Source organism: Mchenga conophoros, linkage group LG23, assembly GCF_057382185.1.
Source record: "Mchenga conophoros isolate Kocher_MC1m ecotype Shallow Benthic linkage group LG23, M_conophoros_male_GT1.1, whole genome shotgun sequence".
Taxonomy (NCBI): Eukaryota; Metazoa; Chordata; class Actinopteri; order Cichliformes; family Cichlidae; genus Mchenga; species Mchenga conophoros.
This window is the reverse complement of record NC_140547.1, coordinates 22,171,697-22,192,802: the sequence shown is the minus strand read 5'-3', so window position 1 is coordinate 22,192,802 and position 21,106 is coordinate 22,171,697. Positions and strand designations below refer to the sequence as shown.

Genomic DNA, 21,106 nt, shown 5'->3' with positions numbered 1-21,106 from the left:
CCAGAGTTTTCCTAGTTTTACAGCTTCCTGACTGTTTAAACAGGGGCGGATCTAGAGAAATTAGGGTGTCAACGGAATCAAATGGGGTGGAAAAATCAAAGGCTTTTTTTTTTCAAACACATATACAGGTGGTTACATATGGTTAAAATTATTCAAATTCAGTAAGTATACACGCTTTTCATATAAATATAATCTTAATTATTAATAAACTTAATTATTTTCTGTAGCCCACATAATTAAACATGCGAATTTTAATACTATGTACTGTAGCCTGTATAATAAATAAATATGTAGCCCACTAAGTATACAATCCAGAAAGCTACACAACGTGGGGCGGTTCATTTACAAACACAAGTCTAACTTAAGTGTCACACTTTTTTGTTAGAAAAAAAAAATCGAATTGTTACACGATTAAATTACACAAAATGTCAGAAATCTGCACTGTCATGAGCAAAAATTTAAACCAAATTTTTCATGATTTGTTGGATTAACCCACTGAGGTCTAAAATATAACCGTCCATGTTTGACTCCTTTTGATTTCACATTTGTATTTCACCATTTTTTTGTCTTGCCTTGCTTGGTATCATTCTTTTCAGCTCAACCTCACGAGTTTACAGTTGTTTTTTCATTGACATACTGTATTAACACAACTCATCTGAAATCACACAAAAAACATAAAATCCTAGTCATAGCTTTTTTTTACTGTACAAATCACAGACATGTTGAGTAAATTATTTTATAAGTTGAAATGTAAATATAAATGTACATTTTGAAAACGTATGCACACATTTTGTAAACATGTACAACTATTTATCTAAAAATGCAGCCAGTACACCTGCCGTTTTTTAATTTTGTGCAACCAATTAAAAAAACTACTATAACTAAAATGAGAGAACAATCAGGTGTTGCAATAAGATGCCCCACAAATTATTTGTTCCAGTAAAAAAAAAAAATGTTTGTCCGCCACAAGACAAAGGAGAACACCACAGGGATAAACCTGCAGGCCTAACAACAGGAGGTGTATCACTCCTCTTTTCCACCTAGAGACGGTGTTTACATTGTAATCTGCATTTGTGACAGTCATTAGTGCCCTCATTGACACAAAAACAACATAAAAGACTAACTACACAACGCACACTATGCACTCCAAGCTAAACGTCACAAATCTCGCCCATCTCAAAACTCGCTCTCTCTCTGTCACTCGCTTGCTCTGTCTCTCTGCCCCCTCTTCCTAAACAACCAAATCCCACATGTTGACTTTTAAAAAATTGGTCGACATGGTACATTTTACTTTACTGTTTTCACGCTGACCTTAGAAAATGCTTTTAAAACAAACAACAACAAAAAAACTGTGACAATAGTATTTAGAAAAAAGCATGGCTTATATATATTTTTATCATAACTCTGGATTTAGTGGCCTGTCATTAGCTCTGTTCTGGTGGCTAAGCTGTCATCCCTGTTGGACAACATCTCCCACCCCATGCATGACACTCTGACAGCACTGAGCAGCTCCTTCAGTGGGAGACTGCGGCACCCACGGTGTGGGACGGAGAGATTTCGCAGGTCTTTCCTCCCCACTGCTGTCAGACTCCACAATAAAGACTTTTGCAGCTGATCAAACACACAAACCCACACATGTGCAATAAGACTGCTATATGTGCAATTCTTGTACAATTCTTCTTCTGACGAAGTTGTATTTTTGTATTTTCCTACTCAGTTGTATATAGTATTTGTATTTTATTGCATTCCAGTGTTTTCTAATTTCTGCTATATAACTTTGCACTTTTGCTGTAACAAAACAAATTTCCCACCTGTGGGACTAATAAAGGTCATCTTATCTTATCTTATTAAAATGTAAAAACCAGTGCATACTTTGAAGTCCAAACCTTCAACACTGACTGAGACTGCAGCAGTTGCAGCTTAAATCAGTCATGTGATTTGGAGGTGGTGTCTGTGGACCCCAGAGGGTTAATAACACTCACCTTCATTCCATTTCCAGAGTGTAACAACCAGCCACCTGTGTGAACTCTGAAATTCCCATGGTGTTTTTCAAAATGTGCTCTGGCACAATCATAGGCATCGCTTGCTCCAAAGAAGCCGGTCTGCACTATGGTCTCAACCATTTGTTATTGGTGGACTGGGGGAACACTATGCAATATATTCAGTTTTAGCATTTATATTCACTGTTAACTGTAACTATGCTAAAAGTGTTAATGCTATCTTATTTTAATAAACAACACTGTCATATGCAAAATTAGGGTGGCACTTGGGGTGGCAAGAGATCATTTTAGGGTGGCACAAGCCCCTCTATGCCACCCTTTTAGATGTGCCCCTGTATTTAAAAAGCAATTTTTACATAATTTTTTAACCAGACGGGTTTGAAACGTGGTGATTTATGGCCAAGTTTTTCATACAATGGCGGCATCTAGTGAATCCTACAAGTACTTCCTACTTCCCAATCAAGCAAAGTGAAAGGAAAAACAGCAGCCGGCATTTTTTTTGTTTCTTTTTTAACTATCCACAGCTAATGGATGCAGACAAAGAGGAACGATCCTAAAAGATGTGGTCTCTGTGATGTTTGGACACACTGAACTAGTAACATACTGGTAAAATTCATGAGGAAGAGGCGGACAGTTTTTAAGCTTTACTTTTCGGCTGTTTCTCTGATTCATGAGTAAAGAAAGCACACAGCCCTACCCTCTGGTTCCCATAAACTGCCTCCCCTCTATGGACTAAAACTCTAATGTTATATAACTCAGTGAAGTATTCAGAATCTAGACTTTTAATCTCCAGTGTTTCACCTTCCTGTTATTTTTGCACTAGATATCTGAAGGAATGGAAATGAATTGTAGATAAATTGTGGCAAAGTGGGTCACTGGGTCCTAGTCCTATGTCCTTGTGTTTAGTATCTCTTTTCTGTCATGTGCCTCCATGTTTGTTCCTTTCCTTGTTTCAAGGGTGAAGTGTTTTCACTTCTCTCATCGCCCTTCTCTGTATATATTCTGTCTGGTTTCCCTTTGTCCCTTGTCAGACTTTCTGTTCTTCTCATGTCACGCTCCAGGTTGTTCAGGTTTTAAGATCTATGTCTCTACTGTTTAGTATTTTAGTTCTCCCAGTTTAGTTCTAGTTAGTTTCATCTGAGTTTCCTTCTACTAATTGTTTTGTATTCTTCACCAGCCTTAAATAAACAGCTGGCTCTTGGTTAAGATTTAGTTTTGCTTCCATGCAGAATCTGCAGACTATGTGTGTGTGTGTGTGTGTGTGTGGGGGGGGGGGGGGGGGGGGGGGGGGTGTCTTCGAGAGCTCTATAGATTCTGATTAAACTTCAGCACAGCAGAGCCAAATTAAATAATATTGTACAGCTTAATAACTTGTACATGTATAAACTTGAAAATGATCTAAATTATTTTATATCAATATGGCACCGCTGAAGATCATTCATGCGAGTCCAAGCTGGTGAAAAATAGAGAATACAATCTAGTTTCTCTCCCAAGGATTGGCTTCTTACCTCATCTTCTTCTGGTATCATTTTCAAAGCATATAAATAAATAAATAAATAAATACTTAAGCACAAACTATGACAAAAAGAAAGAAAAAAAATCTAAATTACATTGTTTAACTTGAAAGTTTTGAAAGTTTTTATTTACTGAAAATGTTTTCAGATATGTAAAACTATATGTCCAGCAATGTTATTTATTCCCTTCACTCTTCTTACAGTAGTGTTTATTTCCTCATCATTTCCAGTACTCCACACTGTGGCATATTTTTACAGGGCTGATTGTCAGCTGTATGTGTACTAATGGTGACATCTAGTGGATCCTAAAAGCTTTAACAGAAAGTGAAAGTAAAAGCAGCTCAGCCTGAACACACCCAGAGTGAACCGGTATCAGAGATTAAAAGAACAAGTTTTGAGAGACTGCCAAAGGAAAACAGTTTCTATGATATCTGGAGGCAGAGAGCAGCATCACACAGGTAAGATTATAAGGAAAAGATGAACAGTTTTCAAACTGCAGGAACTTCGTTTTAAGGTTGTTTCTAAATGTGACACGAAACAGACTTTTTACAGCCCTTTGGTTTCCACATCGCCTCCGCACAGAGGTGACCAGCTGTTGAGGTGAACTGGAAATTTGAGATAACATCATAAATATTTATAAATAACTCACTGCGTTATCTCTAACTCTTTAAACTTCAGGTTTAAACTTTCTGTCTGTCCGTTTGGAGATCCGCGTTTTATGTTCTTTATGGTAAATGACCCGCATGTGTAGGCTAACCCGAGGAGCTCAGTGTTAAAGGTCAAGGGTTTTTTTTTTTCCGTTTCGACGAAAAACAAACCGGATTTTTCGTACGTCATATAAACCCTTTGTTTACATTATTTTGAAACAAAGGGCTTCCTGTAACTTTGTGATGTTGTTGGTAAATAAGGAAGTTTTATTCGGATCAACAGCCTTGTACTTTGTCAAATTCCAAATGCTACAAATTAAAATCTCCGGGATCATAAACACAGACAGTGTTAGAGACGGTCAGAGAGAAAAACGGAGATCTGTGGTTAGACCGCGTAGACATGTTTTGGGATCAAGCCTATAAACGCAGCTTTCTGTAAAAGAGCCTCTCATGCTCAGTCATTTGGGAGCTAACCACGCTAACCGCTGCTAGCTCGGGAATGCCTCTGTGTCCACCCGGAAGAACTGGAGGCAGCCTCCACAACTGCCAGCTTATGGAAGTCGGTCACGTGGTGGTGACAGTTATCCTCGTTTGTGTACAGCTGAACTGTTATAATGAAGTTTAAATTCAGATTTATAAGTGCAAAGTTTATCATTATCATTACTATTATTAGTAGTATTAATTGGAGATGCAACAAGCATTTACAGATGAAACCTAACTAAAACGAAACTAAAACCTAACTAAACTTTTAGTTTGGGAGTAAAAATATAGCTCACACTTTTCAGTGCTGAAGACTTGCTGCTGATTCAGTGTCCTGATGCTGCAGACTTGCATTTTAATAGCAGCTTCATTTCTCTCATTTATTTTCTAACATGCAAGTTCTCTTTCTTTCAAACGTGAAAGTATAAATAAAAACTCAAAAACATCAATAAAGTTCTGTCTGTATTCCAAATGTTTTATAAATATGTGACATAAATGTTCTAATGCGGTCTAAATTAATGTTAAATTATATCACCATAAAAAGCTGATAAAAAGCTGATGATTTTTGACATATTTGAACAAGCAAACATGTGATCTTTTTCAAAACATTGTCTACCAGAGGTGTGGACTCGAGTCACATGACTTGGGCTCGAGTCAGACTCGAGTCATTAATTTTATGACTTTAGACTTGACTTGAAAAAGTGTTCTAAGACTTGTGACTTGACTTGGACTTTTACACCAATGACCTGGGACTTGAATTGGACTTGAACCGGTTTACTTGAAGAGACTTGATATTTCACCCCAAATATAAAATTTAACATGCATATTATGTAGAAAGTGTTATTCATTTGTTCAATTCATTCAATTCAAACCACACTCCGTATGTATGTCTGCGTGAGCACAGCCAATCAAATTAACTCAAAAATGCTGCAAGGAGTTATTTTTTTCTCATACATAAACTATGAAGTATTCAACAAAAAACCGAAATGCAATATGCAAAACATGCAAGAAGAGAATCACAGACAGAGATGGAACAACTTCCAACTTTGTCCGACAGTTGAAGTTCCATAAAGAACAGGAGGTGGTCCTTCTCTTTTGCTACGATGAGATAGCTGACTTCATCTAACTAGCAAATGTTGTCCAGGCTCCGTTGGTGATGCAGTTTTTTTTAATGTGTATGATATTTTTGTCATGCGATTTTAAAGCCGGTCCAACAAGCGCATCCAAGAATAACATGCAGCTTATCTCAGAACTGTCGGTGAAAATTATTCTTGGAGTTAAGTTTAATTGAGCTGCATTCTAAAGAGGTGCAATTTCACAATTTGTGTATATTTTCTAAGTTCACTATTTTGTCATGTGTTGAGAAAAACACAGATTTAAAAATCACATGGTCTAATATTTACATTTAGCATAACTGCAACATTCTTTTAATTTTTTTTTTTTTTTGTAAGACTCGAAAGGACTTGAAATTCAAAGTTTCAGACTTGTGACTTTACTTGGACTTTTACACCAGTGACTTGAGACTCGACTCTGACTTGCCTGACATTACTTGAGACTTTACTTGTGACTTGAGGATAAAGACTTGAGACTTACTTGAGACTTGCAAAACAATGACTTGGTCCCACCTCTGTTGTCTACAAATAAAGTTGCACATTACACAGAAACTACAGTTAACTAAATGCAACAAATAATTTGTTCAACATCAAGTATTACGTTATTATGTGGAAAACAAAACAAAACATCAAACCGTAGTATCTTCCCTTTTAGATGCTTTTTCACTCTTTATAATTGCTGGACAACATATGAGTATTTAAGAGTAATCCTGTTGTGGATTTTTCTCAATTTTTTCAGGTTATTAATTCTGCTGCTGCTGCTATCTGGACGAAGTTTAAACCATGACAACACCAAACCAATGAAGTCCACCTGGTCTGCAACTCGTCATACTTACCATAACACCAGCCAGGATGTGAACCCCCTAGCTTTGGTGTATTAAACATCCACTTACTGGCAAGGGGCATCTTGTCCAGGATCTCCTCTCTGACTGTAAGTTAGACTTCTTGACTGAAACATTGCAACAGACTGGAGACTTTTTCTCACTCAATGAAGCCACTCCATCTGAGTCTTTTTGAACCTGTCATACACTCAACAAAAATATAAACGCAACACCTTTGTTACTGCTCCCATTCCCCATGGGATGGACGTAGAGACCTAAAATTCATTCCAGATACACAATATAACCATCCCTCCCAAACAGTGGTCACAAATCAGTCCAAATGTGTGGTAGTGGGCACATCTGCTATATTGAGATAATCCATCCCACCTCACAGGTGTGCCACATCAGGATGCTGATCTGACATCATGAGTAGTGCACAGGTGTACCTCAGACTGCCCACAACAAAAGGCCACCCTGGAATGTGCAGTTTTTTGCGCTATTGGGGGTCTGGGGACCCAGAACCGGTCAGTATCTGGTGTGACCACCATTTGCCTCATGCAGTGCAACACATCGTCGCATGGAGTCTATCAGATTGTCAATTGTGGCCTGTGGAATGTTGGTCCACTCCACTTCAATGGCTGTGCGAGGTTGTTGGATATTCGTGGGAACTGGTACACACTGTCGTATACGCCGGTCAAGCACATCCCGAACATGCTCAATGGGTGACATGTCCGGTGAGCATGCTGGGCATGCAAGAACTGGGACATTCTCAGCTGCCATCTGCCCTGAACAATGTGAACCATGATCCATCCGTGAAGCGCACACCTCTCCAACGTGCCAGACGCCATCGAATGTGAGCATTTGCCCACACAAGTCTGTTACGGCGACGAGCTGGAGTCAGGTCAAGACCCCGATGAGGACGACGGGCATGCAGTTGAGCGTCCCTGAGACGGTTTCTGACAGTTTGTGCAGAAATTGTTTGGTTGTGCAAACCAATTGTTCCAGCAGCTGTCTGGGTGGCTGGTCTCAGACGATCTTGGAGGTGAACCTGCTGGATGTGGAGGTCCTGGGCTGGTGTGGTTACACGAGGTCTGCGGTTGTGAGGCCGGTTGGATGTGCTGCCATATTCTCTGAAACGCCTGTGGAGACGGCTTATGGTTGAGAAATGAACATTCAATGCACGGGCGACAGATCTGGTTGACATTCCTGCTGTCAGCATGCCAATTGCACGCTCCCTCATTGCTTGTGGCATCTGTGGCATTTTGCTGTGAGACAAAACTGCACATTCCAGGGTGGCCTTTTGTTGTGGGCAGTCTGAGGTACACCTGTGCACTACTCATGATGTCAGATCAGCATCCTGATGTGGCACACCTGTGAGGTGGGATGGATTATCTCAATATAGCAGATGTGCCCACTACCACACATTTGGACTGATTTGTGACCACTGTTTGGGAGGGATGGTTATATTGTGTATCTGGAATGAATTTTAGGTCTCTACGTCCATCCCATGGGGAATGGGAGAAGTAACAAAGGTGTTGCGTTTCTATTTTTGTTGAGTGTACTTGAGGCTTAGGGAAGAACAGGGGTCTTGCGATGATCCATTGCAAGCACTGGAAAGTTCTTCCTGTCTCTGTTCCCATCTTTCACTCATTGAAATTCACCACTTTAAAGGTCCCTCTACATACTCTTAAAATCATATAACCTGTTTACCGACCACCTAAGCCAAAGAAGTATTTTTTTTAATGACTTTGCTGCTCTTCTTACTCATTTCTCTGTACTTTCTTCTAACATGATGATCTTTGCTAACATTAATTTGGACAGTGATAATAACTCCCATTCCAGACAATTCACATTCTCCTCTCCCTTAATGCATTAGGTGGTATACAAGTGGATTGCTATGGGCCTTAACAAAGTAGACTGGGATTAACACTGGGGAAGCAGGTATGTAAGCAGGGTGCCAAGCTTGTTAGCATTGGAGCTGAACTGCATCTGTAAGACTGTATGCAGTCTCTGGGTGTCCTCCAAAATGACAGATGTTGCATCAGGTGTTAAATCACTGGGAAATGAGGAGTAATCTGGTACTGGGTCTGAGTGGCTCATCAGGCAAAAGCTGTAGTGTAAAAGAAAAAGCAGACAAACAGAGTAACACGCTCCAATGCATTTATTTACTTAAAAGAAGCCAATAGCATGCACAATAAATGTCTATGCAAGAGCTCACCAGGGCACTCCGGCGAGTTTCATTTATATACTCCCTCCAACGTTATCCTATAACAAAAACTCAAAAGTTATAACAGGGGTCGGCAACCCTGGGCACGTGAAGGGTTAACTAATGGCACAACACGCAGTGAATTAATGTGAGAAGGTGCATTAAAAAATGAATGCCTGGGCCAGCAGTGCACATCGCAAAATAGCCGCTTCTTAATGACAGTATCATAGCTAACAACCCCAACTACCAGATTCAACTTATAATTGGCTAAAATAAACTTAGCCTACCAGTGAGAGGGATGTTGCTAGCTGGCAGTTTTTTCAAGCGATGTTGAAATTTCCACATTCCGACCTTCAAATGCTTCAGGAGCTGTCCACTCAGCACAGCATCAGCACCGCAGAAATACACGGATACATCTGTAGACTCGAGACAGAATTCGCAATGTGTTTTCAGGACTTTCAGGTGTATGGACCAATGTTTTCTTTTCTGATCAAACCAGAAAGCTTTATATATATATATATATATATATATATATATATATATATATATATATATATAAAAATAAAAAAAACACCCAGCACGCCCCTGCGGGCGGTTTATCCTTCAAGCTCGGGTCCTCTACCAGAGGCCTGGGAGCTTGAGGGTCCTGCGCAGTATCTTAGCTGTTCCCAGGACTGCGCTCTTCTGGACAGAGATTTCCGATGTTGTTCCCGGGATCTGCTGGAGCCACTCGCCTAGCTTGGGAGTCACCGCACCTAGTGCTCCGATTACCACGGGGACCACCGTTACCTTCACCCTCCACATCCTCTCGAGCTCTTCTCTGAGCCCTTGGTATTTCTCCAGCTTCTCGTGTTCCTTCTTCCTGATATTGCTGTCATTCGGAACCGCTACATCGATCACTACGGCCGCCTTCTTCTGTTTGTCTACCACCACTATGTCCGGTTGGTTAGCCACCACCATTTTGTCCGTCTGTATCTGGAAGTCCCACAGGATCTTAGCTCGGTCATTCTCCACCACCCTTGGGGGCATCTCCCATTTTGACCTCGGGACTTCCAGGTTGTACTCAGCACAGATGTTCCTGTACACTATGCCGGCCACTTGGTTATGGCGTTCCATGTATGCCTTGCCTGCTAGCATCTTGCACCCTGCTGTTATGTGCTGGATTGTCTCTGGGGCATCTTTACACAGCCTGCACCTGGGGTCTTGCCTGGTGTGATAGACCCCAGCCTCTATGGATCTTGTGCTCAGAGCTTGTTCTTGTGCTGCCATGATTAGTGCCTCTGTGCTGTCTTTCAGTCCAGCTTTGTCCAGCCACTGGTAGGATTTCTGGATATCAGCCACCTCCTCTATCTGCCGGTGGTACATACCGTGCAGGGGCCTGTCCTTCCATGATGGTTCCTCGTCTCCCTCCTCTTTCTTGGGTTTCTGCTGCCTGAGGTATTCACTGAGCACTCGGTCAGTTGGGGCCATCTTCCCAATGTATTCTTGGATGTTCCTTGTCTCATCCTGGACTGTGGTGCTGACACTCACCAGTCCCCAGCCCCCTTCCTTCCGCTTATCGTACAGCCTCAGGGTGCTGGACTTGGGGTGAAACCCTCCATGCATGGTAAGGAGCTTTCTTGTCTTTATGTCAGTGGTTTCTATCTCCTCCTTTGGCCAGCTTATTACCCCAGCAGGGTATCTGATCACGGGCAGGGCGTATGTGTTGATGGCCCGGATCTTGTTCTTACCATTCAGCTGACTCCTCAGGACTTGCCTGACCCTCTGCAGGTACTTGGTGGTTGCAGCCTTTCTAGCGGCCTCTTCATGGTTCCCATTTGCCTGCGGGATCCCCAGGTACTTGTAACTGTCCTCTATGTCTGCAATGTTGCCTTCTGGTAGTTCAATCCCCTCAGTTCTGACTACCTTCCCTCTCTTTGTTACCATCCGACTACACTTCTCCAGTCCGAACGACATTCCAATGTCATTGCTGTATAGCCTGGTAGTGTGGATCAGTGAATCGATGTCTCGTTCACTCTTGGCATACAGCTTGATGTCATCCATGTACAGGAGGTGGCTGACAACTGCTCCGTTCCGTAGTCGGTATCCGTAGCCAGTCTTGTTAATGATCTCACTGAGGGGGTTCAGGCCTATGCAGAACAGCAGTGGGGACAGAGCATCTCCTTGGTAGATCCCGCACTTGATGGTAACTTGTGCTATGGGCTTGGAGTTGGCCTCTAGTGTTGTACGCCACATCCCCATTGAGTTCCTGATGAAGGCTCTTAGGGTCCCATTGATCTTGTACAATTCTAGGCATTCCAGTATCCAGCTGTGGGGCATTGAGTCATAGGCCTTCTTGTAATCAATCCAGGCAGTGCACAGGTTGGTCAGTCTGGTCTTGCAGTCTCGGCTGATTGTTCTGTCTACCAGTAGCTGGTGTTTTGCACCTCTGGTATTCTTGCCAATTCCTTTCTGTGTCCCGCTCATGTATTGACCCATGTGCCTGTTCATCTTAGCCGATATGATACCTGACAGGAGCTTCCATGTAGTACTGAGGCAGGTTATTGGTCGGTAGTTGGAGGGGACCGGTCCCTTCTTGGGGTCCTTGGGGATCAGGACCGTCCGGCCTTCAGTTAGCCATTCCGGGTGTCTTTCGTTAACTAGCAGCTGGTTCATTTGTGCTGCCAGACGCTCGTGGAGTGCAGTCAGCTTCTTCAGCCAGTAGGTGTGAACCATGTCGGGCCCTGGTGCTGTCCAACTCTTCATACTGGAGACCCTTTCTTGGATATCTGCCACTGTGATGGTTACTGGCCCCTGTTCAGGGAGGTCGCTGTGGTCTGCCCTCAGATCCTCTAGCCACTGAGCATTGCCGTTATGGGTTGCATCCTTCTCCCATATGCTCTTCCAGTATTGTTCTGTCTCCAGCCTTGGTGGTGCTGTTCTCTTATTGTTCCCTTGCCACTGAGAGTACACCTTTGCTGGTTCTGTGGAGAACAGCTGGTTTATTCTCCTGCCTTCTATCTCTCTGGTGTACCTCCTCAAGCGGCTGGCCAAGGCTGTGAGTCTTTGCTTGGCAGTTTCCAAGGCCTCAGGTATGGACAGCTTGCTGTATTTCTTAGGCACCTTATTTGTCGCACCTTTCTGCAACTCCGTTAGTTGGCTAACCTCCCTCCGTGCTACTTTGATCTTGCCCTCTAGCCTCCTTCTCCATGGAGGGTACTGCCCCTTGTGGCTGTTCAACTTGTAGCCAAGCATCTCACTGATCACTGCTGCCGTATTGTAGATCAGCTTGTTAGTGTCGGTAACCGTGGTTGTAGGTATTGTCCGTAGTGCTGCATTAACATCATCTAGCAGACCTTCTGAGGGTACTTCACGTAATCTTGGTAACCGGCTACGGGGGATCCAGGTTTCAAGCTTGGCCATGATCCTATTTTTCAGGTCAGTTCCTCTCGCACTCAACGATCCTTCTCCTATCGCACTTGGGGCTATGTACCCAATCTCGGGTGGGGGTGATGATATCTCCCCCCTGACCTGGCGTCCTGACTCCTCCTTGCCGTAGCATTTGTGTTGTACCTCGTCAATCTCTAGCTGTGAGAGCAGTCCCTTCTTTCGAATGTTGGAACACTGAGCTACTAGTTGTTTCGCCGTCATTGTGGATGTTGGGTATCGAAGAATCCATAGGTCCCTCATCCTATTCATGTAGCCCCTTCCGCCGGGGTTACTTGCGTAGTAGCATTCCAACAACGCCCTGTTTTCGTCCCTTGCCCACCGATGCCTTCTTGTTCCAGTAGCCCACTTTTCGTCAGGGTGCCCTGGTTCCTCAACACCTGACGCGGACCTTGTTGATCCGGGCGACGTCCGAGCCGGCATGCCTTCATATTTATCTGTCTCGCTCATGTCTGCGGTAGGCTTGCTTAGCATAGGGGGTCTAGCCTTAGGACCCTTACTGGATACAGACGCCCCAGGCAGGAATCGAACTTGCGATCCTCTGTTCCAAAGGCGTGTAGTTTAACCACTACGCTATCCAGCTGCTAAAGCTATATATATATAGCTTTCTGGTATATATATATATATATATATATATATATATATATATATATATATATATATATATATATATATATATATATATATATATATATATATATATATATATATATATATATATATATACACCAGAAAGCTATATATATAGCTTCATATATATATATATATATATATATATAAAGCTTTCTGGTTTGATCTATTATCACTGTATATTATTGCAGCATTATTCTCAGTATTATCGGATTGCTAATTTTATTGAATTGCAAGTCATTGTTAAGCTGTAAATATTAATTGGGTTTAAATTATATATTGTTAGATTATAATATTATTTTATGCCATGTTATACCCCTAATTAAAGATTGTGAATTAATATGTAGTTTTAGTTTGCATTATTCTCCTGAATTAGAAGAAGCTGATAACTATTGCATTAGTTAAACTGATTTGCATTACATTAAACTGCTGACTTGTTGTGAATGAATGATATTGTTTTATGATGCATTATACTGCTGAGTTATAAGAAATCTAATTTGTCTGAGTAGAAGAGAACAGAGTGTGCTGGAGTTTTCTGCCCCATTTCAGCAGGAGCAGATAAACAGGGAGCCAAGGTCGTAGCTTAGGCGCTGTGTGAGAGAAAGCATGTGAATGTCTAGGCTTTGTATGATAAGGTGGAGGCACCAGAGGCTATAAAAGTTTGAGCAATGCTCCACCATTTTGAGATTTTGAGGCTGTCTGCATCAGTGTCCATCTCCCACGTGTGTGATCATTAAATCATCGTTTGACTCAACCCGACCGGACCAGTGTTGTTATTGTGGTTTTTCTCTTGTCTCCATCCCCAATATTTTTGAACCATAACAATATATATATATATATATATATATATATATATATATATATATATAACCTAATACATCAATAATATAATAACTATAAACAGTTCAAATATAGTTAAACTGTTTAAATGAACATTTTTAAATTGGTATTTTGATCTGCAGGTCAGTGAAGTTGGGTCAGCATGTACACATAAGGAAACATGGCCTGCACATCACAGTCCGCATTAGACTATGTCAAGCATGCCAAACCCCATCTTATAAGCGGATTAAAGGATCTCTCTGTGATTTTGGAGAACTTGAATCAGAAAGGAGTTCTTGGTGATGAAGAAGTCAGCAATATAAAGGCAGAGAAAACTGATAAAGACAAAAGAAGAACAACACTGATCTCAGTCATAAAAAAAGGGGAAGCAGCCTGCTATGAGTTACTCAAGATTATCGACATGACAAGGAAGAGGACTTTAGAGAAACTGCTTCTTCCTCCTGAGAAAAACAGCGATGCTTCCACTGAGAAAAACAAGTTTGATCTGCATCATTGGATCAGCTGCTATTCCTTCAAGGAGGAGACACAAGTCGATACAAACTACTTACAAGGTATTTTGTAGTAAAATCTTGATAAAAATAAAATCTTTGATGTATTGACGAACTGCACTTTAATGCATTGGATAAATGTATCTGTTACAACTGCTTTAATTCATAGTGAATTTGTTTTCTCACTGCTTTTAGGGCCAAGGTCATGCCACAAATATCAGGAAATGTTAAAGTCAAATGCAAAAGAGAAGTCAAATGAGTTTTGGGCAGCAAGTAAAAATTGGTTTGAAGGAAACAAGACGCCTGATCTGTCATACTCATCACTTATATTAGACACAGAGCAAAGTGTTTGTCCATCTAAAATAAAAAAATTTAAAAAAAGGAAAAGCAAGCTGAGTCGCCCTAAAAAACTGAGGACATACATCCCCGAAGAGAAACCCACCATTTCTCCCAGTGAGCTGCTGAAAACGGATAAAAACATTCTCTTGGTTGGAAAACCTGGAATTGGAAAGACAGCACTGACTCGTGAAATGCTGAGACTCTGGGCAGAAAGAGAAAGCAAAGAGCTTGATTACATGTTTTACTTTGACATGAGGGAAACAGCACAGATCGTGAACGCCAAAAATTTGGAGGAACTTCTTTTCAGCTTTTTTTGTGATCTAGATGAAGACAAAGATGAAGTCTTACAGGACATACAGAGTCACTCTGACAATGTTACAATTATTTTTGATGGACTCACAGATCTCTCTTCACCAGTGGTTACAAAGATTTTAAAGAACAAATTACTACCTCTCGCAAAGATCATCATAACATGCAGACCAGATGATGAGGATACAAAGTTGTTTTCTGGAGACTTTATCAGAGTGGAGGTGAAAGGCTTTAGTGAGCAGACTATTAAAACATACTTATCTGCAACACTCGGTGAAGATCAGACGAAGGTTTTGAGTAGCGTGGAACTGATAACTCTTTGTCATGTCCCCATGTATGCACTGATGATGGCTGTTTGCTTTTCATCAAAAGATGCTCCACAGCCATGTACAATAACTGAGATCTACATCAATATTGTTCGATTCTGCCTTCAGATAAACAGCAAAACAAAGAACCAAAAGCTGAATTTCTTCATCAAAACCAAGAGAGAAGAAATTCTGTCTCTAGCTGAAGCTGCTTTTCTTGCAACCCAACAAAAATCTGTGAATCTGACAGACCTGACCTGTGAAGACATCTGTGTCCTGTCCTTCCTGAAACCACTTCTCATCAAGGTGGCCCCGACTGAAACAATAACCACATATGCATTCCTCCATTACACAGTGCAGGAGTTTTTTGCAGCACTGTGGCTCTTGAAGAATCCTGATAAAGTCAGAGATGTTTTTCAGCAGTGCCTCACAGAGGAGAAGAAACACATGAAACATCTGATCCCCTTCATGTGTCGACTGTTGAATGAGAAGAGCCCAAGTTTGATGAAGCATCTGATTCCAGATCAGGACCTGAAGAATACATCTAACTGGTTCTTCAAGGAGCTGATAAACACATTTCTTCCTCATCTGTGTGAGCAAGAAGAGGCTGATACTGAGGGCAGTGGGCTCCATGTCGACATACTGTTCGTATGCCAGTGCTTGTATGAGTCCCAGAGTCCTGAAGCATGCGTCTACCTTCTAGACAAACTGGACTACCATCTTGACCTCAGTGGAGACAGTCTGGATCCTTACCCTTGCTGTGCTGTGGCCTATGTGGTCACTCAGTCAAAAGAAAGGAAAATAAGGCTGAACCTCGAGGACGTGACGATATCAGAACAAGGAATGAGACAGCTGTTTGGATGCTTTGAAAATGTCCAATGGTAAGAATGAACATGTAGATTTAGGGTTATATTACTGCTTAGGTTACAACCTGTAATAAGACTCATATTCTTGGTTAGTTTTACAATGAGATAATGATCTCTTCTTTCAATTATAGGTCTGACTCTCTGGCTCGACAGCTGTGGGAGCTTTTTCTTATCAGTGAAGAGCAGATGGACTTTGAAACCTTACTCAGCCTAGATGGAAACCTTCACCTTCCAGTTGATAGTGAAAAGCAGCTTTATGAAAGAGCTGTGGAAGTCATGCAGAGGATGCCTACAAAGGTTAATGTCTGCCTCTACTGGGACAATGAAACTCCTCCCTGTCACAGTCAGTGTGAGTCTCTGCTAAAGACTTTCCCGTTCATCAGCTCAGTCAGGTATGTAGCTTTTCCTTTCAAATAATTATGTACCTGCTTATTTTTATAGTCTGTGACTGTTAAAAAAAGAGACTTATTTTGTGGTGGCATTTTAAAAAATAGAAAAGGAGCTTTAAATTTTGAACTGAAAGCTGGATAATGTGATTACCGTAAATCCCGGACTACAGAGCGCACCTGATTAAAAGCCGCATGCTCTAATTTTAGAAAGAAAATCAATTTTGTACTTGTACAGGCCGCACCGGATTTAAAGCCGTATGCGTTTCACTTGTAATATGAGATATTTACACAGAAATATTACACGTGAGGATTTTTAACGTTTAATTTAATCCGTAAGCTAACGTAAACGTTATGGTAACATACAAAAATACATACTGCAAATGCTTTTTTTCCTTGAACAGCGCCTGTAACACGGCTACCTTTAAGTATACGTACGTATCGGTAACACACAAATTACGATGCTTATGGTTTTTTTACGGAACAGTGCACAAACAACATTACAACGTCTCTTAACAACCGGTAAAAAATATATACCATATATATACTACTTATCAATTTATTAGTCTACTGTTACCAGGCAAAATATTTTTGGCCGTATGAAAAAAAATATGCATTAGCCGCACGTCAGTATAAGTTCACAGTGTGGGAAAAATGTAACGGCTTATGACCCGAAAACTACGGTAAATCTGAGGCCTTACATTTCATAGAATCCGAGAGGCCTCAGGCTGGTCTCATGGTGCTTGATGAATCTGAATGTCTAATTTGTTAGTTTTCATTTCATTCATGAAACCCCAATTCAGAAAAAGTTCAGAATTCGGGGATACTATTTAAAATTTACATAAAAAACAAATAGGAAATCTCATAAACCCATATTTTATTCACAATAGAACACAAAACCTATTAAATATCAAAACCTGTTGTGAACCAAAGAAAATTTAACATTTTAGGGAAAATATTAGGATACTTTGCATTTATTGGCTGCAACACATTTCAAAAATTTGGGATGAGGCCAACAAAAGGCTGGCACTAAAAAGAAAAAGCTGAAGGGACGTTTTGCAACTACTTAAGAGCATTTACCATTCAGAATAATGTAGTGTAAAAAAAAAGACTTTGAAGATCTAATTATCTACAGTACATAATATCATCATTAGATTCAGATAATCTGAAAAAAATCTCTGTGTGCAAAGGACAAGGATGAAAAACAATATTGAATACTTATGACCTTTGAGCCCTTGGGCAGCAAACCAGCATGATTATGTCATGAAAATAATAATAATAATAATAATAATAACAATAATGGATTGCATTTATATAGCGCTTTTCTAGACACTCAAAGCGCTTTACAATTCCACTATTCATTCACTCTCACATTCACACACTGGTGGAGGCAAACCACAGTTGTAGCCACAGCTGCCCTGGGGCAGACTGACAGAAGCGAGGCTGCCATATCGCGCCATCGGCCCCTCTGGCCAACACCAGTAGGCGGTAGGGTGAAGTGTCTTGCCCAGGGACACAACGACCAGGACAGACAGAGCATCACTGCATGAACTTGGGAATATTTCCAGAAATCACTGTCTGTTTACACAGTTCACTGTATTATACCAACCCAGTATCATGGCAAAGCCTGTTATAGACATGCTGGCCCACAATGTCCCTTCCATGCTTTCCCACACCAAAGCATGGACAGCATGCAAAGGTGAGGGTATGGACATACACCGACTGGTGAATTGAGAGCTTGACTTTTACACTCAGGTCTCTCTTCACCATGACAGACTGGGAGCGTTCGGATTACTGCAGCCACAGCACCACTCTCTCTGTTGATCTCCCGCTCCTCGCTCACGAACAAGACCCTGAGCTACTTACTTTTCTGACAGAGGATCATGAGCTCAGACTTGGATTTGCTAATTCTCATACCTGCCGCTACACACTCAGCTCCGAACCACTCCAGTTTGAGCTGGAGGCTACCACCTGATGAAGCCAACAGAACCATATCATCTGCAAAAAGCAGAGATGAGATTCTGAGACCATCCAAGTGGAAGTCTTCTGCCACTTGGCTACACCTAGAAATTCTGTCCATAAAAATTATGAACAGAATCAGTGACAAAGGACAGCCACTGCTTGCCAGAATCTCTTTGAGGCACTCCCAAAGTCTTTTTCCGTGGCCTCACTGAACTCCTCCCACATCCCAGTTTTTGCTTCAGGCACTGTTAAAGCCATGCTCAGCTTAGCCTGTCAATGCCTCTGAAGTTCTTCAGGCTACCCAAGTCAGATAGGACTCCTTCTTCAGCCTGATGGTTCCCTTCAGCACTGGTGTCCACTGTCTGGTTTGGTGGTTACCACAACAACAGGCATCAACATGCTAGCATAGATCTGATAACATGATTATCTAATTGATCATTGACCTGTGGCCTAGAGTATCCTGGTCCCACGTGCACTTATGGACACCCTTATGTTCGAACATGGTGTTTGTTATGGACAAACTGTGGTCTGCACAGAAGTCCACTAGGAGAACACCGCTTGTGTTCAGAACTGGCAGGTCATTTCCCCCAGTCACACACCTTCATGTCTCACTGTTGTTGCCTGCATGAATGTTGAAGTATCACACTAGGACGACAGAGTCCCCAGGTGGAGCACCCTCAAAGACCCCACATAGGGACTCCAAGAAGGCTGGGTACTCTGAACTGTACGTGCAGACCATAATCGGGACCTGTTTCCCGAGCAAAGGTGTAGGGAACCAGACCCTCTCATCCATTAGGAAAAACTCCAATGTACAGGCAGCACGCAGAGAACATACTAACCCACCCCAGTCTGCCACCTCTCATTAAAGGCAACTCCAGATTGAGACAGTCCAGCCCCTCTCCAGATGACTGGCTCTGGAGCCCAAGGCATGTGTTGAGGTGAACCCAACTATATCTGGCCGGTAGCTCTCAGCCTCATGCACTTATTCAGCATCCTTACGCCACCAGAGACGTGACTTTTCATGTCCCACTGGCTAGCCTTGGTAGCTGGGGATCGGTTTGCCAATGTCTCCACGCCTTCAGTGATGTAGATGGTGGCCCTACAGAAGGGTGTTCTTTTTGTGAGCTTTGTATGGCCAGACCCCATGGATTCAACTTTCGCCCTTATGCATATTCCCTGTGCCTTGCAGCAGGGTGGGGCCCCTTTGACCCTATCCCAGGCAGGGTCAGCTGTTGCCTAGGTCTTTCACTCATAGGGGTTTTGCATCTGGGTCCTTTTCTCCCCATCACTAATTGTTTCCATCCGCCCGCTCAATCACATGACTGCCTGTGTTCTACTTTTCTTTTCTTTTCAACAGGTGCAGATTATCAGTGTTTTCTCTCTCTCTTTCTCTCTCTATCCATCTTTTTCTCCTCTATTTTTCTCTCCCTCTCTTTCTATTAATTTTCTCCCCAGTGTTTCTTTCTTGTTTTTCTTTTCCATCCCCCTGTCTTGTCCATTATGGTTGTAATAACTCAAAATAAAAAAATCCTAGTAAAGTTCTAATAAAATATGACTACCAAGTGGACCATTATAGCAAATGTTGAAATGCTTCAGTAGTGAAAATAAATCTGCTTGACATTTTTTAGGCTTCAGACAACAATTGTGATTGCTACACTGTCAGAGAGTATAGGGGGGAAAAGTTTCAGCCTTGGCCGATAAGGACCTGTGTGTGTGTGAAACTGGTTGCAGAAATTCAAAATGAAAAGAAATGTGTCACCAGCCCATCATTATACATGATTCTGAATGAGAGAAATTGTATAAAGTATTTTGTAATTGTTAAACACAAAATCATAATTTATACATGGTTTTACTGATATTTAACCACACTTAATTAAAATACATTAAAATAAAAATATAATCAGGTCTAAATTTAACCAATATAATGAAAAAGAAAATATCATCTACGAAATGATTCTAATAACAGGCATCTCACTGACATTTCATATGGAGCGGCTTGTTTAAGCTACAAGATGGCCTCAGAGGCTGTGTGTTGATGTGAGAGAGAAGGATGGGAGGGGGAGTGAGTGAGTCAGACACTAAGGAGCTGTAATCTAAAGGAATGTCTGACTTTAACATGTATGATTTAAAAATAAGTTATATTTAATATATTGTGACCGACAAAATAAGATTATATATAAGGTATAAATAGAAAAATGTTTTTTTTATATATATACATATGTATTATTTCCCCCTGCTGGTACTGGAACTTCTGCATGTGTGCCCACTTCACACTTTGGAGAGGGAAAATGTGAAATGGCCACAGTGTCTATTACACACTTTACCATGATATCAGGTTGAACTCCACATGTTAAAGCTCATATAAGATCGTGTAAAGAAGACATATGAGAACTCCAGAAACATTGCTGTCTTCTCTAGAAAATTTGGACCCTCATCCTCAGGACTAAAGTACTAAGTCCTCTGTTCAAAAGCCTGCATCTCTGACAGTATAGAGCTTCATGGAATCTGCAGCTTGCTCAAACAGAAAGGCATCATCACTGCTAAAACTTATAAACAGGTTTTAGAGCAATATATATATATTATATATATTAAGTATTAAGTTTAAAGGCATATTATATATGCCTTTAAACTAAAGACAATGACCTTTTTTAGGGAAGGCCCTACATATTTCAGTCAGATAATGCTAAACCAGATACTGCATCATAGTAGAATAGTTCAGGTGGTGAACTGGCCTGCTGGCTGTACAGACCTTTCACCAGTTGACACATGACAAAA

At 41.3% G+C, this 21,106-nt stretch overlaps 1 protein-coding gene across 2 annotated transcripts in view; it reads left to right on the top strand.

The window, feature by feature from the left end:
- The first annotated feature begins 3,843 nt into the window (after window positions 1–3,843).
- The window catches only part of LOC146547194 (uncharacterized), a 54,496-nt gene continuing 37,233 nt past the window's right edge, over window positions 3,844–21,106 (top strand). Inside the window, exons 1-6 of one of the 2 annotated variants that reach the window (XM_085264516.1) lie at window positions 3,844–3,972; window positions 6,493–6,684; window positions 8,451–8,515; window positions 13,799–14,227; window positions 14,360–15,998; window positions 16,115–16,375. In XM_085264516.1, coding sequence (XP_085120642.1) covers window positions 13,837–14,227; window positions 14,360–15,998; window positions 16,115–16,375 — 2,291 coding nt within the window. In that variant the 5' untranslated portion in view covers window positions 3,844–3,972; window positions 6,493–6,684; window positions 8,451–8,515; window positions 13,799–13,836. The remainder of the gene's footprint in view (window positions 3,973–6,492; window positions 6,685–8,450; window positions 8,516–13,798; window positions 14,228–14,359; window positions 15,999–16,114; window positions 16,376–21,106) is intronic. The other variant, XM_085264515.1, reaches the window with a different exon arrangement.